The sequence below is a fragment of the Falco naumanni genome, chromosome 6 (assembly GCF_017639655.2).
Source record: "Falco naumanni isolate bFalNau1 chromosome 6, bFalNau1.pat, whole genome shotgun sequence".
Classification (NCBI taxonomy): Eukaryota; Metazoa; Chordata; class Aves; order Falconiformes; family Falconidae; genus Falco; species Falco naumanni.
This window is the reverse complement of record NC_054059.1, coordinates 12,086,960-12,108,584: the sequence shown is the minus strand read 5'-3', so window position 1 is coordinate 12,108,584 and position 21,625 is coordinate 12,086,960. Positions and strand designations below refer to the sequence as shown.

General features: G+C 36.4%; 1 protein-coding gene across 47 annotated transcripts in view; it reads left to right on the top strand.

Annotated features, from left to right (window-relative positions):
• RIMS1 (regulating synaptic membrane exocytosis 1) overlaps positions 1-21,625 on the top strand; it is a 335,719-nt gene that overhangs the window by 111,960 nt on the left and 202,134 nt on the right. For 44 of the 47 annotated variants that reach the window (XR_005828502.1, XM_040598565.1, XM_040598543.1 and 41 more), the window contains exons 2-3: positions 2,085-2,298; positions 3,980-3,991. Coding sequence is in view for 46 of the 47 variants with exons in the window: in XM_040598565.1 (XP_040454499.1) it covers positions 2,085-2,298; positions 3,980-3,991 (226 nt within the window). In the remaining variant the exon portion in view is untranslated. The remainder of the gene's footprint in view (positions 1-2,084; positions 2,299-3,979; positions 3,992-21,625) is intronic. The other 3 variants (XM_040598588.1, XM_040598553.1, XM_040598546.1) reach the window with 1 other exon arrangement.

Genomic DNA, 21,625 nt, shown 5'->3' with positions numbered 1-21,625 from the left:
TCCTCAAAAAGGTGGTGAAGGTGGTTAAAACCTTGCAAAAGAAATAAGTGAACCAGCCCTGCCATGGGTTGGGTAAGATTCTTTCTGCTCTGTGAATTCTGCAGCTGTTTTCTCCAATTCCATTCCTGCTGTAGAGGAAGTGTTAGGATTTCTCCGGTAATGCGGGGGATGACATACAAGATAAGCACTTGGTTTCAAATCCCTCATCGTAAAAAGGGCCTTACGCTGATGCAGAATGTAAGAAATTTATAAATAAGTGATACATATTTATAAAGAAGTGAAATACCCTCTCACTTTAATTTTGCTTAGTTGCTAGTATGTTCATCCCTTGGTGCACACAAAAGGGCAAAACATCATTGTATTAATACACTTCCTAAGCTTCATATGAGATTTAAAAAAAAACCAACAACAGATGTAGACTGTCTAATCGCAAAAGAACAGGAAGAGGGGCAGCGCTTGCTGTTACCTTCCCGTTCAACATTAGTGAAGAGCCAGAACTTTTAGTCTTGCTATAACGGAAGTGAACTGAATTTAGTTTCCGTGGTTCTATTTTTTAATGGATTATTTAATGTAATAAAAAAAATTACCTACAGACCTCTCCCATACTTAGTTGCATTCGTTATGCTGGTTATTACACAAATTCCTGAATGTCTTTACTTGTGTTTTTTTTTTGTATTGTAAGTGAGCAGCTGTGTAAGATAAGTTAAATCATAAGTGCAATCCAATGTGTCCAAAAGTATTGTTTCTCCAGTATTTTGCCTAATTCTTTTGACCTACTTTATCATCTTACTCAATACCACAAAGGTTTATTAAGCAAGTTAGTAAAAAAATAAAACAAAAAAAAACCCCTTTGCCAATGTTTTGAATAGCATAAAGTATTAAGTATAATGCATCGTGTTTGTAGTGAGGAGAAACAGATTTTTTCTTAGTTTCTGCTGTTGCTGCATCCTCACTATAGAATATCCCTCTGTGAAGTCATGGGTTTTACTGTGAGAGTTGGTTGATTTATGTAGTTACAAGCAGTGGTATTCCTATCCAAATGGAATATGTGTATTTTATCATGATTCCTGTTAGCTAAGTTGAATTATCACTTTCTGGGCTTGAATATCATCCTAAAGTAAAAATATCCACTTCACCAAAACAGTATGTCATATGAATAACACTGATTACTTGTATTTTAAATTTCAAAACAGTCCAGCACACACACACAAAATCCCACAGAAACGCAGAGTTGTCTCACTAGAAGTACATTGGTTAAATGGTGTGAGTCTCAATGCTAATTAAGGGAGTGGGTAGCTCAAAGCAGGTAGTGGAGATGAAGGATATCATCAAGACCTTTATAGATAACACACCTACTGTTACCATTTATCAAACTCAAGATTCACTGTTCGTATTAATGATCTAGCTGTTCATGATTTTTTTAATGTTATCCATGATGTAGAGTTGAAGCAACATCTGGAAATATGGATGAAAAGCCTGCGAGTTCCACATAGCATGGTGAACTGTTCTACCTTAAATTAGTCTCTCATAGTGAACAAGAGTGACTAGAATAGGTTGTTGATACATAGATTTGACATAGAAAATTGTTCTCAGGTTCTAGTAGGGCCAGTGTGATTGTAGAGCACGTTTTGAAATATTTAAGTTTTATGTGTTAGTAATTTAGGTTTTGAAAACAGAAGTGTGACACGAATTGAAGATTGATTTGTATTTTTTTATTACACCTGTTGTATAAATAACGTTGTTTAAAAAGCAATGCAAATTTGCTCAGGCAATTATATTTCTGCTTTTATTCTGTACATGGAGATGGTTCTCTTCAATACTGTGTATTTTTTTGCCATCTTTTTATATTTGGATCAGTTTCTGATCAAGTGAAATGATTTGTTCATGAGCTTTGAAGTAAACCTAATAGGAATACTAATGTGTGTTATTTTTTTCCTTTAGATGTATGCATTTGATATGAGGTACATTTAATACTGTGAACGTGCCAAGAATGTTAGGTAGAGTTATAAACTGAAACAAAGAAATACACAGTAGTAGTATTTCCTCCTATTCTTGCTATATAAACTTTTTTCTCATCTATGCAGGAGGTTGCATCAACAATTTGAAAGCTATAAAGAGCAAGTAAGAAAGATAGGGGAAGAAGCCCGCCGTTACCAGGGAGAGCACAAGGATGATGCTCCAACATGTGGAATCTGTCATAAAACAAAGTTTGCAGATGGTTGTGGCCATTTATGCTCTTATTGCCGGACCAAGTTTTGTGCTCGATGTGGAGGTCGTGTCTCTCTGCGATCAAACAATGTAAGTCTTCTGATGTGTCCTCTTAAGCAAAAACCTCCTTGACATTGTCACGCTGCAGATTGTTCATCTTAAGTTTGGCATTTCATGCTCCATTTTACTTAAGTGTTTCATTCATCACTTCATTATGAGGTGTGCATAAAGTAAAATAATGTATTTAATGATTGTGGAGATACTTAGGATTCACAGAGTTAATTTTTAAAAAAAGAATACTTAGTGTATAGGTCTACTTGAGAGATGGCTTGGAGAAAACATACTTGTTTTTTACAGAATGAAAGAGGAAACCCTTTTGCTGAGGTACAGCTTCACACTGATAAATTTTTATTGAACTCTGATTTCATTTTAGATTTTTTAAATAGAGCTTTTCACATATATTTATAGTTTTCTCTTGAACAAAATCAGTCAATTTTTTTGGTTAGAGAAAACCCCAACCACTTCTTTTACCACAGTGAGAGTATTACGTCAATTTATTTTAAATTTATTTAAAAAGTAAACCTGTATATTAATCTGGATTAGGTATCCTGTTTTCAGGAAGGTGAGATAAATCTTTCTCCCTCTGATCTGCATGCAGTGAGCTGCAGTAGCTGTCCACAAAACTGAAGGGTATCTGAGAATATTCTTTGTTCAGTCCGTCCCTTACAAGGAACTGGCTATTCACTTGTACATGAGCGGTAGGATCTATATTTGTAAGACCATTATCCAGTGACTGTTTTTGCCTGATCATCTAGGATTATGGTGTGTTATAAAACATTTTACAAATATCCTTTTATTGCATTAATAGTTTTGTTATTTATCATGAGATGAGATAACTTTCTCATATGTCTTTAAGGTACTAGTCTTTTGTAGGGAAAATGCACCGATTTTCTTATTAGCAATACAAATTCAGTTAAAAGTGGTCATCAATTTTATAGCAGGTAGTCACATTCTTGACGGAACTAGTTTATGGCCTTTTCACTTTCTTTGAGGTAAACAACTGAATAGGGCTTCTGAAATGTCATGTTAACCAAAAAAAAACCTGCAGAAGAAAATGCATTTCATCTTTATTTTAGATGTTTTCCATAGCCCTGGTATACCTGTGAGTCCATTGAATTAAATTATATGGGTGTATTGGACAAAATTTTTCATACAATCATATTGTAATATAAATAGATGCATTTCATTGTATCACCTGCAGGTGGTGTCATTAAAGCAAGTCTATAAAGATATGGTTTACTTTGGTATGTTATCTTATACTATTATTAGAATGCATATGATAAGCTGTATTAGAGACTTGCTCTAAAGATACAGTTTACTTTGGTATGTTATACTATTATTAGAGTGCATATAATACAGCCTGTCTTTACTCAGAAAAAAACTTAAATATATTTTAATTAATTTTCACCCACTGTTTCAAGCCACAGAAATGGAAAAGTGTCCATTCATTTGTAACTTGCCTTTTGTTTGTTATATTGTTTATGCCTCTGTGGGTTATGGTGGGAAAACATGTTTTCTACATATGCAGTAATGTCATCTTTTTATTTAAAGCTTTTTTTAATTTGAAATTTTATGTTTTTATCTCTTTGTAGAGAGTTACTAGAATTGCATTTCTTTGAAATCTGTCTATTAATACTTGCCTGTTTTATTCTTTTTCTCTTCTTTTTTTCTTTTCTCTTTTTATTCTGCTTCCTTGGATGCTTTCCCAAAGGAGGACAAAGTGGTTAGAATCCATGCTTTTTATCATTTATTATTATAATGTTGTTAGTTAATGGGGAAACATATGAATGTAAAAAATGGAGCTGAAATTTTAAAATCATCAAAAAGGGAGGGGGGGAAGAACAGGAATCCTAACACCCAGGCCCTGCCCATCTCCTAGCTGAACATACGCTTCAAAGATAGCCCAGCAAGAAAACCCAAGACTTTTTTCAAAATTAGGACAATAAAAGACATTAATTAAGAACTGAGAATTATTAATAGGCTAAAAACTAGAGGAGGTATTAAAGTGTAATAAAGCTTTATGTCATAAAAGTGTCTTTGGTTAACAATTTGATTTTGCATGCAAGGTCCTTTCATCAGCTTCAGGAAGTCTAGTATTTTAATTGCAATTTTACATTGATTTACAAGGTTTGCTGTGTTTCACTTCTGGCTGCAGCAGAAATTTAGGGAATTCTTGTGGAATCAGCTCTTCGATTTACATTTGGGATAATATGCATAGGCAAAGTATAATCTCTTAAAACTGGATGTAAGTATAGTCAGCAAGATGGAGTGAATCCTTTGTGAATGGGTAGTTACCATTTCAATAGTCTGGAAAACTTTTAGGATCAAGTACAGGCATATTCATGACTAATGCCAGTGCCTCCTTATCTGAAATAGGTGAGAATAGTTCCCCGTTCATCTCTTCAGCCTGTGCAGGGAGGAGGGGGTGGCAGTACCTGAGCAAAACAGTGCATGTCCACTTACTGCCTCTTCTCAGGCTGGTCTGCAAAAGGTGATATTCCAGATTTTAACTTGGAGACGTAGGTAGTAGGAATTAGCCAGTTCCTCTGGCACTTCAGCTGAAATGAAAGTGAAATCACTACAATCCAGTGTAGTTTTTGACATGTGGATGATGGTGTTACACCCGTATTATGAAGTGGTAGTATGCCTCAATTTACACCATAGCATAGCTGTAACGTGCAGTTTAGTACTGTGCAACACCCAGAGAAAATGATTTCTATCATCACACCTGTATATTGTCGTAGTTTTTTCCTAAGGCAGTAGTGTTCTGAGAGCATGGTTGTTTTCCTAATGGCTCTGAAATATAACTTGTTACGGCTTCCTTCCAGTGTTTTCTGTGTGGTGCTCTGAACAGAGTGCTGAAATAATCCAGGACTTCCAGATCATTTCCATTGTTTTCATCCAAATCACTTTGGATAGAAAGAAAGAAGTTTCAGCTTGATGCTGGTTTCTTACTAAAGCAGTGCATCACTGATGCATCCACTGGGGTGTATCAAAAGGTTAGTGCATTTGCAGCAGGGTCTTCTTTAGGGCCAGAAACAGCAAAGCTCTTAAGTGCCAAAAGTGCCACTTATGTACAATTTAGCCATCTAGGTTTTGGAGAGCAAGCTAGGTGAACCTCACCTATGTGCTTGAGGTACCCTTCACACTTCAATTCAGAACAAAAATTTTGCTGGATAACTGAAATTGTGATAGTGTCTGCATACAAAGATTGTTTCTTTGATGATGTGACGGCTTAGGTGTTCATATTTGGAAAATGTAATTTGGGATCCAGAAAACAGACTTCACTGCAGTGAAGTGCTCTGAAGATGTGTCCTGAAGACATAGCTGACTCATTTGGTTTGTCCTTAAGTTCAAGTAAATATATCCTTATTGTTTGCACTTGCTTTGGTTTAGGTTTTGCTTTGTTGAACTCCAAGCTTCCACATGCCAAGAAAAAGGAGTCAGAGGGATAGTATCCAGTAATTAGTCCTGATTGTGTGAGGAACGTGGGGAACTTTTTCATAAAGTACAATTGCTTTGGCAGTGCCTGAAAGCTAATGGAATATACAGAAAGCTAATGGAATACATAGAATGAATTAATTCCAAAATATTAATATATACCTAGTAAATACCATCTTTCTGTTATAATTTACATAGAGCAACAAGAGGAAAATATTATTTGTTAATTATTTTCAGTGGCTCAACATTCCTGACTGCATATAGGGGCAAACCCTTTTTGAATGGTGAGTTTAATGTTAGTAAAGACTTTTCAAACATGTTTATATGAGCCTTGTTCTCACCAGATGAATTTTTACCACAATAAATTATACTAATATTAAAACACATGCACCAAGTTCCTACAAGTTAGGAATGCCTCAGTTGGAGGGGATTATGAAGTGCGAATTACCAAAGTGCCAAGCCCAGGAAGAGGCAGGCATTATCCTAGGTTCAAAGGATTTCCCGTAGAGTTGGAGAATTAATATTAGTGAGACCTCACCTGGGATGTTGTGTACCATGTGTTACCCATCTTTGACAAATACAAACTGTGATAGGCACAAAGAAAGTCACACAGAGGACGATGAAAGAAATGGAGAGCTGCTCATATGAAAGAAAACTAAGAGAGATTAGGGGAACAAAAGCTGAAGCAATTGTAATTGTATCTAGAAGCACAGTAATTTTAAACAGTAAGAATAACCTTCTGACTAGAAGATGGTGAATACCTAAGACCAAATGGGTGAAACTTGGCCATAAATACTCTTGACTCGGAAAAAGATTTTTGCAATCAGTAGAGTGAAGCCATGGGAAATTTTTTTCATGTGACTTATTGGAAGGAAGAATAAGCCAATAAAATTTTAAAGGTTAAACTTCATAAATTTAGGGAAGGATTTATGTGATGTGCTTGTTTGTGGCTGTAGGGGAATGAATTAGGTCCTTAAGGAATCCCTTGCAACTGTTGCTTCTAGCTAAATACTTTTAAAATGGGGTATATATAATGTAATACAATGGAGCTGTTCTTGACCTTTTCAAGCAAGTACCAAATATACTTTAAGGACTCTTTCAAAAATATATGGCAAAACTTAGTATGTTCTCTCCTCATTTAAAATAATAGAAGACATCCCAAAACACTGATTTCCTTGTGCAAGTTAGTAGGCATCCTGGGTTTTTCAAGAGATGACTCCAGTACGCTTACAAAATTGATTGGCAATAACTGGTACATCCTAGTGGCTAACGAGGCACTTTGAATAATTTTGAATGATTATTTCTCATAAGTCAAAATGTATAACTAAATGTGTTTTAAGTTCTCCTGTTTTCTTTGAGTGTTTGTTAGCTCTTTATACTTCTCACCTGAGCCTGCTCTCCTTTCTTATGGCTGCGGGCAGACCACTTTGAATGGGAGCGTTGTCAGATAAGAGGACTTCCAGCTAGTTCGCTTATTCAAATCAGGCTTAACTGTAGCTGTGCAGTGAGAGCATTCAGTATTAATAATGTCAGTAATAATATAATTGGGTTTGAAAACAGTTGGCAGTTGTATGATGTACAGAAAACATACAAGTGTTTTCTCTTCCTTCATATTACCTAAGTATACAGAAACCATGTTATGTGAATGTGGCAACCTATTTACTGTGAGCACCGAGCATTTGTATGTATTTTAAAGAAACCAGAATGTTACTAGTACAGGATTTTACGTGAGACAGCATTTCAGAAGGAAGTCAGGTAGATGCTTAGAGAAAAGCTGGCAGGAGTGCTCATTTGCTTTTAATTTGGCACATTTTCTAGGTGTTGTCAGTTCCCTAGAGTATCTCTACTTTTGTTCTCGATCCTTCTAGTTCTGCTCCGTACACCAGCATTTTAATTGCCAAAATGGTAATGGGTTTAAGTTACTTCATTCCATTTACTCTCCCCTCTAATGTGACGTACTAGGGTTGTTAGGGCAGCGGAGAAGCCAGCAAAATGTCCGGCCAGCTTTTCTCTGTGGTTTGGCAAGGAGTGGGCAGAGCCCTTGCTCCATCTTCCTGATGGCCTGGCTGCCACTGCTTTCTCTGTTCTTCCCTCCAGTGGTACCACAGCCTTGTAGATCAAAACCCACCTGAAAATATGCTTTTTTCTTGCATCATTCCTGTAAAACTTTTCCGTAATATTTGGTTAGGTAATGCAAAAAGATGCATTTCCTTTGTTAAAAACCTGATCTGTGAAATTTCATTCTCTTTATAGAAACGGAGATACATCTTAGGGTACAAAAGTACATACACTTGAATGAGTGAATGCAGTTTCTTTGGATCAGATTTAAAGTACTTTGTGAGGTGCTGTAGGTGTAATGAATTAAATGAAATTCGTATGAGATTGACAGAATAAGGTGGAAGATCCATATTCCAGATTAAGCCATATATTTATCTATAGCGATCTGTTTCCCATTTTACAGATTTCATTAGGATCACAATTTCTGATCAAATTTAAAGTGAAAAGAATTGGGAGCAAATGATGAAAAATAGTTTTGTTACCATTTTCCCATGTTTTCCAGGAATGCGATTTGTGCAGATTACAATGGTTTGGTAACTCGTTTTTCTGTTTACATATGTAAAGGACTACTGGGAGGAAATCAGGATGTAAAATACATTATAAATATAAGAGAATTGATTAATTAAGCTTAGTAGTATATGACTGCAGAAAGTAATATCGATCATCAGTGCTGAAGTACTAGAGACTCACATTTCTGATCTGTCTTTCACTGAAATTATTTTCATTTTAGTATAATGTCAGTGATTTATACTGAGAAGGAAAGACAACTTGGAAACACTTCCCTAATTGTATGTCAGATGTTTTTACAGGGTGTTTGTCATCTAGTTTCTTTAAATTATGCTGAAAATTTGCTTACATAATGCCTTGCTAATTTTAAGCCTTACCAACTTGAGCACATATGCTGTGCAATTCAGCTGTATACTAATGTTTTTTTACCAGAAATTGTTAATATTGTCAGAACAAAATGTCTGGATTGTCAGGAATATTTTTCATCCCTTTCATGGAACTCTTATGTCAAATTGTCCATTAAAAGGCTAATTTATGTAAGTTCTGACTAATACAGCTGTAGAAGAAAAAAAATGCATCAGAAGGAGGTAAAATTACATGGCAAACTGCAAAGTGATAGCACATAAATTCTCTCTCTGTAGCATTCAAAATAATTTGTTTCTTAAATTATTTGAGGTTTATATGCATCAGGAAAGAAGCACTGCTTTTCAGTAATCGCTCCTAGAACTGCTGCTTTCAGCAGATAAAAAAAAAAGAAAAAGAAGAAAAGGAAAAAAGAAAAAAAGTCCAGCAAGACTGAGGAATTCTATCTCAAGAAAGATGTAGAGCACTTTGTTTTCTGGGAAGTTAGTTCACTTTCAAACAAATCAGTGTGTTAGAACTCTTAAGTAAATCCTTAAAATTAGCCTTCTTTTCAGATTTGCTGAAGCAACATGTTTGATTTTAACACCTGATTTTCAGTGTGCAGCTAGGAAAAAATTTCAGTTACTTCTTGTACACAAAAAAACCAAGCAGGCAGCTGATGCTCACGCTTTGAAGTTAACTAGATCAGAGCTTCCTCATGTAATGGGTGGACTGTAGAAGAGTCACTAGACAGCTGGGGTTTTTTGACCCTATAGCTTTAAAGCAGTTCCCATTTAGTTATGCTCCTTTGTTTAGCCAGGTTTTGCTTACCTGTTAGCCAAAGACTTAAACTGGCTACTTGTCATGCAATTCTACAGTTGATGACCAAGAAAATCTATTGCACCTGCAGCCTTCTTTCTTAACTCATGATAAAGGGCTTCTGAGTCCTTCATGGCTCTTTCTGCTGTTAGCATGCAAGCCGAGTAACAGTCATCTGTGGAGATCCTAAATAAACACTATTGGAAACTCCAGGTAGTATAATGGAGCTTCAAAAAAACCACATAACCAACCCAAAGTTTTAATGCCCTGCACTGTTACCACTCAACATGTTATCCTATTTTTAGTCTTGTATTTTCAGTACCTTTGTTTCAATTTAACTGATTCAAGAACATGGGCATTACTCTGATTTTTTTTTTTTTGTCCCCATTTAAGAAAATGTCAGCAATACCTTTGTGAGTAATAATTCCTTCCATTGCAAAAACTTGTGTTAAAAAAATTAAATATTAATAAGATCTCAAAGGTCATTAAGGCTTTTTGAAAAGAGCTTTATTCTACCTCCTTTTGCCTAATGTCATATATTGAAAAAATATATATAGTATGTGTATGTATAAGCATATATTTTACAGATTTTTTTGTAAATGAAGCATAGTTCATACAAATGATCCGTAGTATATATATATACATGCATCCTACTTATATAGTATAACACAGGAAGTACAGGGTGGAGTAAAGCTCTTAGGAACCACCTTTGTGACCTTTGAAATCTGCAAGTCATTCAAGATACTTAAATCAATTGAGGAATTATTATTTATATGCCCATTTAACCTGACAAAAATGATGGTATGCCATAGAAGTCACAGAATCCCAGAGTGGCTAAGGTTGGAGGGAACTTCTGGAAGTCCTCTTCTCCAGCCTCCCTGGAGGAACTTGCTTCACACAGCTTGACATATCCATGTCTTGACTCGCATGGTGAACAAAGAAAGAGTCAAGGCTCTTTTATGCTATTTTTGTTACTTGTTTCCTCATCGTAACAGAATTTCACAGAATCCTTAAGAAACTGAGAAGTACTATGCTATTTTTCATCTCAGTGTTCAAACAGAGAGGAAGAAAGAATACAAGCTAGCAGATGAAATTTAAGCTTTTTGTTTCCTTCAGTGTAGTATTTTAATACTAACAGCCTCACACTCTGTTTGGTCCAGTTAAGTTGGTAGTATGAAGAGCAATGCTGTTTATCCGGCTGACTGATGTATTGTCAGAGGTGTGGGAGATCAGTGTTGAACTCCATGGTGATTAAAGCTGGCTTTCCCATATGGGCATGCAGTGCTGTAGGTACTGATGTAAAGAGGACCTTCTTCCTACCTGACTTGGGACAGTCTCACTACAAAGTTAGAACGGGAAATGCTGCAATGTTTTCTCTGATTTTCTTTTTGTACAGAGTACATATTGAGTTAGTATTTAGATTTGACTTTGCTTACAATGTATTTATTGCATTTTTCTAATAAGCTACACAGCTTTACTTTTCAAGGTGCGCTGTCATGGTAAAAGATACTAGCAAAATTAGTTCTGACATTTTACACCTTATAAGCTAGATCTGCTTAAAAACATGCTTTAAAAATAATGGGAAAGAACTACTTTATTTTCCAGTGAGTAAAGGCTGTGTGATTTTTTAATTTTATTGTTATTTAAAAATAAAATCACATATGCTGAATGCATAAGAAATGTTTAATCAGCTGAAGGAAAAAAAATGGCAGAAAACCAGCTGTCGACTTCTTTATTGCATTAAAAAATGCTTTGGATACCTGATTATGGTGGGTGCTCCACTGTATTGCATGGTAGTTATCTTACGATCATGTTCTGTAGGAACTTGTTCTACAATGATAAAACTATCTTCTATGTTTCCTGAGAGAAGACTTTCAGTTTCTCGTAATTTTTCAATGGTTGTTTTATAAGGTGTTTTCAGTTGAAGAAGAGAATATCTTTGACTCAGACTGATGCTATTTTCCCCAGGCGTGTTATTTCATAGTAATAAAGAGTTAAAAGAATGCTTTTTAAAAAGTATTAAGTTTTAAATTTTAAAAAGTATCATGCAATGGCATAGACTTCTGTTTTTGAATGCTTTCCCTGAAGAATTTTTTGATTCCTCGTACTGGGAGTAAAATAAGATTTGTAGTTGCTTGATTTTTAAAATTTTTAATTGCTTGTTTGTCAGCAGGTGTTGCCCTTTTTATCCTTTTGTAACAATATTGAATAATAAACAGTGTTGACTGGGGTCCTGCATCTGTTGACCCAGGAAATTTTGAAAGTTCTAGGGAAAGGTGATACTAGGGATTTGAGAAGTAATTCTGGTTTCAGAAAATTCAACAGTAAAGAAATATGTTTTTTCACGTCTCTGTCAAAAATGGATTAATCTTTGTCCTAAATCTCTCACTGAAGAAGTGGGTACAGGTCTTGTATAAAGGAAAATATTTTTAGTTAGTTTCAACTGCAGGTACATATAGACAAGAAGAGTAAAGGAAATAAGTTCTAAGAATTGAAATCTGAGATTTCTTGTATGAATGGATTTTAAGAAGAAAGAGATAATAAAGAAAGAAAATACTAGTGGTGCAACACAATATTAAGAAGTCATGAGAAGGGCCAGTTTTCTGTTTGATGTGTTTATATACCTTAGTATAATTAACACGATTATATAAACTGTAACTTTGTAGTAGACTATTTTCACACAGATGATCTTTGTCTATTCAGTGCACTGCCATTTCGAAAATGAACAAGCATGACCTTACAGATTTAATATGATAATTTATGAAAATCTATTGTAAGGCAAAATGAAACAACCTGAACAGTTCGAATAAGACACAGTTCTGATCATTCATGGTGAATCAAAATGTGTATATAATTTTATAAAATTAGGAGAAAAGGATCAGTCAATTTAAAAAAAAAGCTGAAATGATGTGTTCATATGCATGAAATCAAGTTTTCTTTCTATATCTTATTGCTTGTACTTATTAATTATGATAGATTGAAAATACATTAATAGTATTTGATCACCCTTTTGCTTGCAAGTGTGCCATCAAAAAGACCCGTGGATAGCTGTAATAATACTGATACATACAATTAAAATCCTAATTTTAAATAGAGCATGTCTTTAATAAGGGATTTCTCTTGTAACATGAACCTTTTAGGAACAATTATTGTAAATATTAAGACTTATATTTATAATAAATATTTAGGGCTTATACAGTAAATATTTCAGGCTGCTATCTCTTCCAGATGTTTTTGGGAGTAGGATTGATAAGCTACTGCTAACATAGCTGTGTAGATTGGTTTGTGTAGATGATAATTTCCAAAGCATCATCAGCCCAGGGATCTGTTTCTGGCTCCTCCAGTCCTTCATTCACTTCAACACGTTTCTAGTAATGTTACTATCAACAGAAAGCAAATTCAGCCTACAACCCATGCAAAACCTGTACATAACAAGCTGCAGTTTCAGCAGAGAGATCACCATACTTCTTCCATCCTTTCACTATGTTAAGACAACCTTTAGTTGTCTTAATTTAAAATGTGCTACTTTTTCCAATCCTTTAATTCATTGTATGAATTGCTTTGAATTTATTGTTACCACTTGGTAACAAGGCAAATCCAGTCTCACTACTGTTAACAACAGACTGTTTACCTTTATGGTATCTTAAAATCCAAACCAGCACTGGCATTTTCATTGCCATATCAAATTTGAAGTTATTATTATTTCTGAATTCAGTTTACCCTATTGCGTTTCAAATTAAGACAACAATTTTCTCTGCAAGGTATTGTGTAATGGAATAATGTGTTAGTTTTCAGCAGTGCAGAAAGGGCTGGTGTCATTAGAGATTTCTTAACCACTATATACCATATATAATAAACATACTATTGTTTTCTTTCAGCTATGGAATACAGAACTAAAGAGCAAATACACTAAGTTAATAAAAAAGAAGCAGAAAAAGCATCTTCATATTACTAGCTTTAAAACTGAAAAATTTAAAGTCTGTTTTTGTATAACATTTAGCTGTCTCAGTTGTGCTGCATATAATCTCTTTTCAGTCTGTAAAGAAGTCATCTTGGAGTATAAAAGCCAGAAGTTTGGAATAAAGAGATGGCTAATCCAGAGACTGTGGCTGGTGTAGGTAATTTTAATTTGCCCATGTCTAGCTTCTGGGAAATAAGGCTTGCACATATTTATTACATCAACATGTTAGGGAATAAGTTAATTTCATTGGATACATTTACAGCTCTTTGAAATGAATGATGTGCAATGTTAGGTGGAGGATAATGTGGAAGCCAGGGTGCTCTATCTGTGTGAGGGTGGGGTGAGTCTGGATATAACCCACTTTTCCAATGGGTACAGTGTGTCTGATCACTGGAAATGAATTAGTATTGTGCAATGCTTTGAAGATCGAAATTAAATAAAAGTGCCAGTATTACATGTTGACAAACATGTAATATGTATACTTGTGTCAGATGGTTAATATACTTACCCAGCATTTGTACATGGCAGAGGTAGCCTATCAATCAAGGAAGCATCTGGCGGTCATAATCCTAGATATTCATCATTTTGAGCTATTTCTTGAAAGCTTCATGTAAAAGTATCCAAAATTCTCACGTGTTTCTGGAGGACCACGTAACGGTGTGCCATCTACTGGCAAAGCAAGGGAAGTTGTTTTTGTATTCTACTGTTCACAGCTTCAGCTGGGATGCAAAAAATTAATCTGCAGTGTAAATTTGAGACTGAATGCAGCCGGGGGGGGGGGGGGGGGGGGGCTGTCCAGGAACATGGTGTGGAGCTGGTAAGATTCCCCTGGGAGGCCTCAGCGTAGGTACAGGCAAGCCACAGTGATAGGAAAAGATTCTAACAGGGGACTCCGCAGAAGTGGTTTCATGGAAGCCACAGCTGAAGGGAAGGGGTAATGTCACAAAGGCATACTGGGCCGATAAACATTTCAGATCATCTAAACTTTTATCTAATTCACCCAGAAGACAGGAACCTTGATATCACTTCTAGTTGATATTCTACTGAAAGCTTAGCTTTAGAGACTGGAGACACTCTTGGTCTTTTTTTTCCCCAATGTTGAGGGAGTACTGAATAGCAAATATGCAGGAGACCTCCAGGAAAATACCTAGCTTTTCTTTAGGCTCAGGAGGCTTCAAGGAGTCTGTTACTCAGTGATACCACTGAGCCTGAGGGGATACAGTACACCAGCAGAGCTGACTGCTGATGTCTAAAGAGCTCAATCAGAGCTATTTGTCCTGTGTCGACACCTGATGGAAATGGTTTTTTATCTGAGTAATGCACCCTCATTTTTTTCAGCAGTGGTTGGTTTTCTAGATATACTCAGGTTTCATTGCTATGAGACAATTTAACCTGTCCCTTAGTCCAAACTGTGCCAGTTGCAGCATCTGAACAGTCCTCCTGTAAAAGGATACAGTAAAGTGGGAGATTTCTTCTAATCATGCACCGTGCTTCTCTAAAAGACTTTAGGTTTTGGGAACTGAACTCATTGAATCCCTTTATTCAGCCTCTGGATACCCCTGTTCCTGGTGGACACAACAAAACCAGTAGCTGCCATCTCCCAGGCATGTGAGAGCACTCTCATTTAAACATAGGTGGATTCAACAGCCCAGAGTGTACCCCTTACCGCCAACAAATTCTTCTCTAGATCAGTTTATTTCTTCCTGGAATTTGTTGTCTTTCAGCTTGAATCATTATGGCCCTCATTCATGGGATCTTTAGCACAATCTATTGGACAAAATATGACTTCTAATATTAATTTATAATTTCCATAGTTATGTACACTGCTAAGGCACAATTCTTCGGTTTTAGTAGTTACAAAATAATGTGGAGATGCTAAATAGAAATAAATTTAGCAAACTGAATTCTGGGGCTATTTTTTCACCCCAAACCAGGGCGATTTTAGCTAAAAAGAGATCTTGCTGCAGCGAGAGATTTGATAAGATTTATAACCTATTAAGCATTATGAGAAACTGACAAGTAGCTGAAAAAATTTCCAAAGTAATTATGAGGACTAGATATAATCTGTGCTCTCTCTCACTCTCTTTTTCTCTTTTTATTATAAATAACCTTAATCCTCATCCAGGATTAAAATTTAGTGTATTTTTAGCAATGCAATGTCCTAGATAAAAGATACTTCCATCTATGCTTTTATATCTTTTATATCTTTTGCATTGTGGAGCATTTTGTGATTTTATTTAACAGATGGATGCTTCCATCTATGTATCTCCAGTGCTGCAATTAGTGAGGGTTTAGAATATTTTGTCATAAACATATCTGAGGTACATGATTTCAATAAATATAAAATGTGAGTTTAAGGATAGGACAGTGTATGTCAAGGAAGCAAATCTATAGACAAGTTTATGTAATATTTTGTGTGTGGGGTTTTTTATTATTATTCGATTAATACAGGGACCCATTTGAAACTCAGCCTTCCTATGGAGATAAATTAAATCCCTTTCCAGAACTGTGATTATAAAATGATATAAAATATCTGTTACTGGTTATTTAATTACCAGTAAGCGGTTTCTGCACAAAATGTGTTCTGCCTTCCTTAAGGAGCAGATAAAACCTAATAATTTTTTTTAAATCCAGATTGAGATTTCCAAAGAACTGCATGTTATTTAGGCTGAATTTAATCATGTACTGTGCAATTTCAGTATTCCAGCTAAAACGACTGTCAACAACTGAAGAGAGGGCAGATGAAGGTCCATCCAGCAAACTGCTCTCAAGACCTTTGTCAGCCTGACAGCTTTACCCTTTAGGATTATTTGAATCAGTCCTTTTAGCTGTAGGAAAACCTGCTTTCCAAGCCAGTTTCAGGGACTGATCTTGCTGTCTTTGTGGTTGAGTTAATGAGACTACAGAGACGACTTCTTGCCAGTGTGTCAGATGGTTACTTTTTCTTGCAGGAAAAGTAACACGTTGGAGTAGGGAATTAAATGGAGGAAGATGTCATCCACCTGCTTTTCCTATATTGTTTTGGGTTTTACCCCTATGCTTTCAGCACAGATGTAACCTTACTCTTGTGTAACTCTGAATATCCCGTGTTGCAGGTTATATCCCTTTGCTCTGTATGCTTACATTTTCGTGGTCAACCAGCAAGTGTACTTAGCAGAACCTACTGTTCATATTTAGAGGGGCTGTCCTCTTGGTCACTTCTGTGGACTATTAAAGAGGAGAATGGTAAGGTGTCCAAGAGAGATTTAAGTCAGTACATTTACCTGTCAGACTGGGCAGGAGTCAGTTTCAGATGAAAACCCCTACATTATATGCGACCTGTGTTTATGCTTTCATTATACTTACTGGAGGAGATCGCTGTGCCTCAGGGTGATTCAGCTTGCTCTGAACTAAACTAAATCTGCTCTGAATCTTTCTCAAGTGTAGTGCCTGTTTGGGGAAGTAGAGCCCCTAGTCATCTAGTGTTGTATAAGGTACTGCAGAGTTTTACTGTAGCTTCCAGCAGCTACCTCAGAGGAAGGAGGCTGTCAGATTATTTTGGAAATGTTAGGGCATTGCAGGTAGAACTGAATGCCAGTGTTGAGGCAGTTGAATCCTACTACAGGATTTCATTAGTTACAGTAAGAAACCAGACAGCAGCACTGGCCTGTAGACACATTTAGAAACCTATATTTAGACTTAACTCAAATGAAACTCTACACACTCATCTGAATCTTCTGTGCAATCCTACGCCTTCTGTCCCCTACAGGCAACCTGACGATTTCTACAGCAGCAGATATTTTTTTTTAACCTTTTGTCTCCTACATAAATTGACCTTCTTCAGAGAGGGTATTTATGGTCTTATGCAGTCTGTAAATGTGTGGAAAGTTGTGAATATATTCTGCCATAGAGAGTTCAGTTTGGGTTTTTTTCCACATTAGAGACAAAAGCTGACAACAAAATGTTGTATGTTACTGAAAATTGCACTAACCCACAGTTCAATTTTAAATATTTTATTTAGGATATAAATTATTAGTGTTAGAAAATTCTTTTTCCATTTCCTGAGTATAATTAATAAACCTAAGAAAATCAAAATCTTCTTTTAACTCTATGGCCATGCAATTAGACACTCAAACTCTTGTTGAAAATTTGCTATACACAAATCTTCAAGTAATGAGAATGGCATTGTTCAACTGACTACGAGTATTCAGCTTCAGAAAGACAGTAGTCAGGTAAGGGAAAAGTTTACTTAACTAGCTTAATCTAGGCTGGAATGTTTTAGCCTTCCTGAGGCTAAAATGATTGGAGAAAAAACAAGGTGGCCTGGTTTATTTTGGAGAAACTACTTGGTTTTGTAAAAAGAAGCTGACTGACAGATTTGGATACAAAAGACAGGTGCTGTAAGCCATGCAGGCTGTTTCTCCCAAGTCAAAATTAAGGAGCAAGCCTAATGCTTTGAAGATTCAGGCAGGCTTAGCTAATTATGCATTTCTTGGAAACCATGCTCCTTCTATAATACCAGAGGTACTTGCTATCAAAAGTTACTGTAGGAAAAGCTTTGTGGAGTCTCAACACCTGTTGCAAACAGTCAGGTACAGTTCTCTCCAGGCTGTCTGCCTGAATTCCCAAGTTTTCCATCGGGAAGAGAGCTGAAAGCTTGACAGATCTGAGGCCAATGATAAGTAGAAATTCATGCTTCAGTAACTGTAATAACATGAAAAATAGCTTGTTTCCTAAGTCCCTTGATATGAAAGTTCATGATTGAGTTAAGTTTGATTAAGGAGACTTAAATCCATCCAAGCTGCATGTGAAATGCATCCAGGTATTTGTTTTCCTCCCATTGAAGACTATGGGGAGAGACTGTATGGGAAGCTGTAAATGGGCTCCCAGTGATTTGTAAAACCATTATGCATTTTGTTTCACAAAGACAAGATTTACACCAGTCAGCTGTGTTTCTTCATTTTGAAGGCCTTTTAGAGAAGTTGCTGTGGTGGATTGACCTTGACTGCCTGCTAGATGCCTCAGCAGGGCAGGGGGAGAGAATAAGATGGAAAAGTGCATGGAATGACATCAAAACAGGGAGTTGGTTCATCAGTTACCATCACAGGCAAAACACACTCAACTTGGAGAAGATTGATGTAATTTATTGCCAACTAAAATAGAGTTGGATGGTGAGAAACAAAGACAAAACCTAAACCACCTCTCGCCTCCACCCTTCTTCCCAGGCTCAACTTCACTCCGCTGTTCTTGACTCCTCAGCCTTTTCCCGCCAAAAGGCACAGGGGAATGGGGGTTGAGGTCAGTTCATAACAGCTCCTCTCTGCTACTCCTTCCTTCCTCGTGCTGTTCTCCTGGTCCAGCTTGGAGTCCTCCATGGGCTGCAGTACTTCAGGGAAAAAAAAATATCCGTTCCCCTGTGGGTTCTGTGGTAGCCGTGGTTCCTGTCAAGAAAACCTGCTCCAGCACAGCCTTCTCCACAGGCTGCAGGAGAATCTCTGTTCAGGTGACTGGAGCACCTCCTTCCATCCTCCTGAGGGAACTGAGGTTGTTTCGCCTGGAGAGGAGGAGGCTCAGGGCGGACATTACTGCTTTCCACAACTGCGGGAAGGGAGGTTCTAGGCAGAAGGGGGGAGGCCTCTTCTCCCAAGTAACAAGCAATGGGACAGGAGGGAATGGTCTCAAGTTACTCCGGGGGTGGTTTAGATTGGGTATTAAGAAATATTTTTTCACAGAAAGGGTGGTCAAGCACTAGAACAGGCTGTCCAGGGAAGTGATGGAATTACCATCCCTGGAAGTGTTTTAAAAATGTGTGAATGTGGTGCTTAGGGACATGGTTTATTGATGGACTTGGCAGTTCTGGATTAATGGTTGGACTTGATCCTAAAGGTCTTTTTCCAACCTAAATGATTCTATGATTCTTTAATCTTGGTGCTCACAGTGCTGTTTCTCATACTTTTTTCCTCACTGCTTGTGTCATGGTTTTGCCCTTTATCCACGCTTTCCCCAAGGCCCCACCACTGGGGCTGCATCTCCCTGACAGCACTAATGCAACCTGAGGGAAGACTGGCCTGTACGGTCCATCCTCTTTAGTCCTCATACTATTTTCTTTTTTTTTTTTTTTTTAGCCACTTCTTTTTGTCACTCCATCTGTCCTGGGAGCAGATCGCCATGTTCTGCTTAGTTGCTTTCTTTCCTTTGACCATAAATAACTGTAGTTACTGCTCTCTTCAGTGAACTGGCTGGATTTAATCTCTTGATTTGATGCACAAAACAATAGCTTGTTTTCAGCGTAAAGCACGTAGATTTTTGAAACTCTAATTTAGAAGGTTTTCCTTTGTCTTTATTTTCTCTTGTTTTTTAAATATAGAAGATCCTTTATACAGTCAGTGGTGCGCAGGTTGTCAACATCCCTATTAACTTCCTTTCATTTTTTATTTTGTTCTCAATTTTGCTTATTTCTGATTACCTGAAAATTTGGAAACCGATTGATGGTAAGTGTTAAGGCAGTGTTGCTTACAGGCTTTATTTCCATTACAAGCTAATTTATAATTAAATATAATTTAATAGATAATAATGCTGCACTTAGCATCCCACTGCTACATTATGCCTTGTGTAATAAATTAGAATCATAGAAAACAACTTTGTGTATGCCAAGTGGAGAAAAAAAAGAGTTAAATAATGATCACAGAGCTGATTCTAAACTACCATCAACATAAAATGACTGTCTTTCTATTTTAGCCCCAGAAGGATCAGATTTGGGGTTTAACTGCTTTAACATTTGCTTTTAAAAGCCACTCTTTTTGAAGTGCTAAATTATGGCAAGAAGAGCTTCCTGATGTACAACACCTTATATTGCTTATAAGTTGGCTGTTTTCTCAAAACTTGCCTCGCATGTTGTGTCATCTACCCTCTCACTTGCTTAGGGCCTTTGATGTGTTTGACAGCAACCTGCATTTTGTATTCTGTTTTGGAGTTGTTCATAGGCAACGAAGAACTGTATTTTTTGGCCATATCTATGTCATAAATGTAGCTACCACGATGTTTATGAGATGAGAAAAATGACCTTTTCCTCCTTGCTTCTCTTCTTGGTTTTATTTTTCTGTCCTTTTAAGTATATAACCTGACCAGCATATAGTTTAACTGTAATTACTATTTCTTAGGAATTTATCTTACTGAATAGCTGAAAGGTATGTACTCTTGTAATCTTTTCTTTCCTTCTTTACGTCTGATAGCTTTCTGGATGGCTAACTTTAGCTGCCCAGTAATTTCCAATTTAAATGTCACATAGTATTGTATTAAACAAGTGCAAAGAACTTATGATTCCTGTGCTTCAAACATCAAAGAAAGTGAGCAGTGTTCAAGATTAATGTAGTATACAGAAACTTTTAGGCTTCTGTCTTGTAAACTCTTTGGGGTGACTAACTATAGCAAATACTGTAAAAGTTTTTTAAAAAAATGTTCCTTGTGCTTGTACACTGTGTGACATGGCATAGTTTCAACAGCTCTTTCAAACAAAATGCTTACATCTCTTTATGCAGTAATATTTCTTATGGAGGATAAGTAAACAACGTAGATTTAGAAACTGAAAAATCACTTCTGCTTTGATTTAATTTGAAAGGCAACCATTAAAATCATACAAAAACCTTGGTACTATAGTCTGACTTATGCAAAGTATGACATTCAGTGCAGATCTTAAACCTTTCATTTCTGTCACACAAATGGTTATAAGGCTAGAAATACTTTTATCACCAGTGCTCAGGGGAAAAAAAAAACCGTGTTTCTTCTACTGGTTGAGTGTTAAACTTCAGAATAGTTCTTGGTTCCTTAAAATAGGCAGGATAAAAAAAAAGAAAAAAAGAAAAAAAAGAAGGATTTGCAAATGAAAGATTGCAATGCCACGTGATTATTACAAAAGCTGCTGGACATGCTTTGTTTCCATTTAGAGCTTTAGTGCCTCACATTCAATCTGCCACTGTTTTCTGCTGTGTACTAAGAGTCCCAGTAAGCTTATTTGTTAGGTGGTTTGTTGTAGTGCACGTCTGTGTGTGTAGGCTTGTTAATGTCTTATGTTGATTAAGACACATAAAGCTTGCCAAAAAGCATATTTCTTAAAAAAGAAAGATAACCCTGAATCCCCTAATGCCTTCTTTCATTTATGAAGAAAAAACCCCAAACCCAAAGAAAAAAAGACCTAAACTGAGGAAAGGAAGTAGTTTCCTCTGAAGGAAGTTTTAATTGTCTGTGCATCAT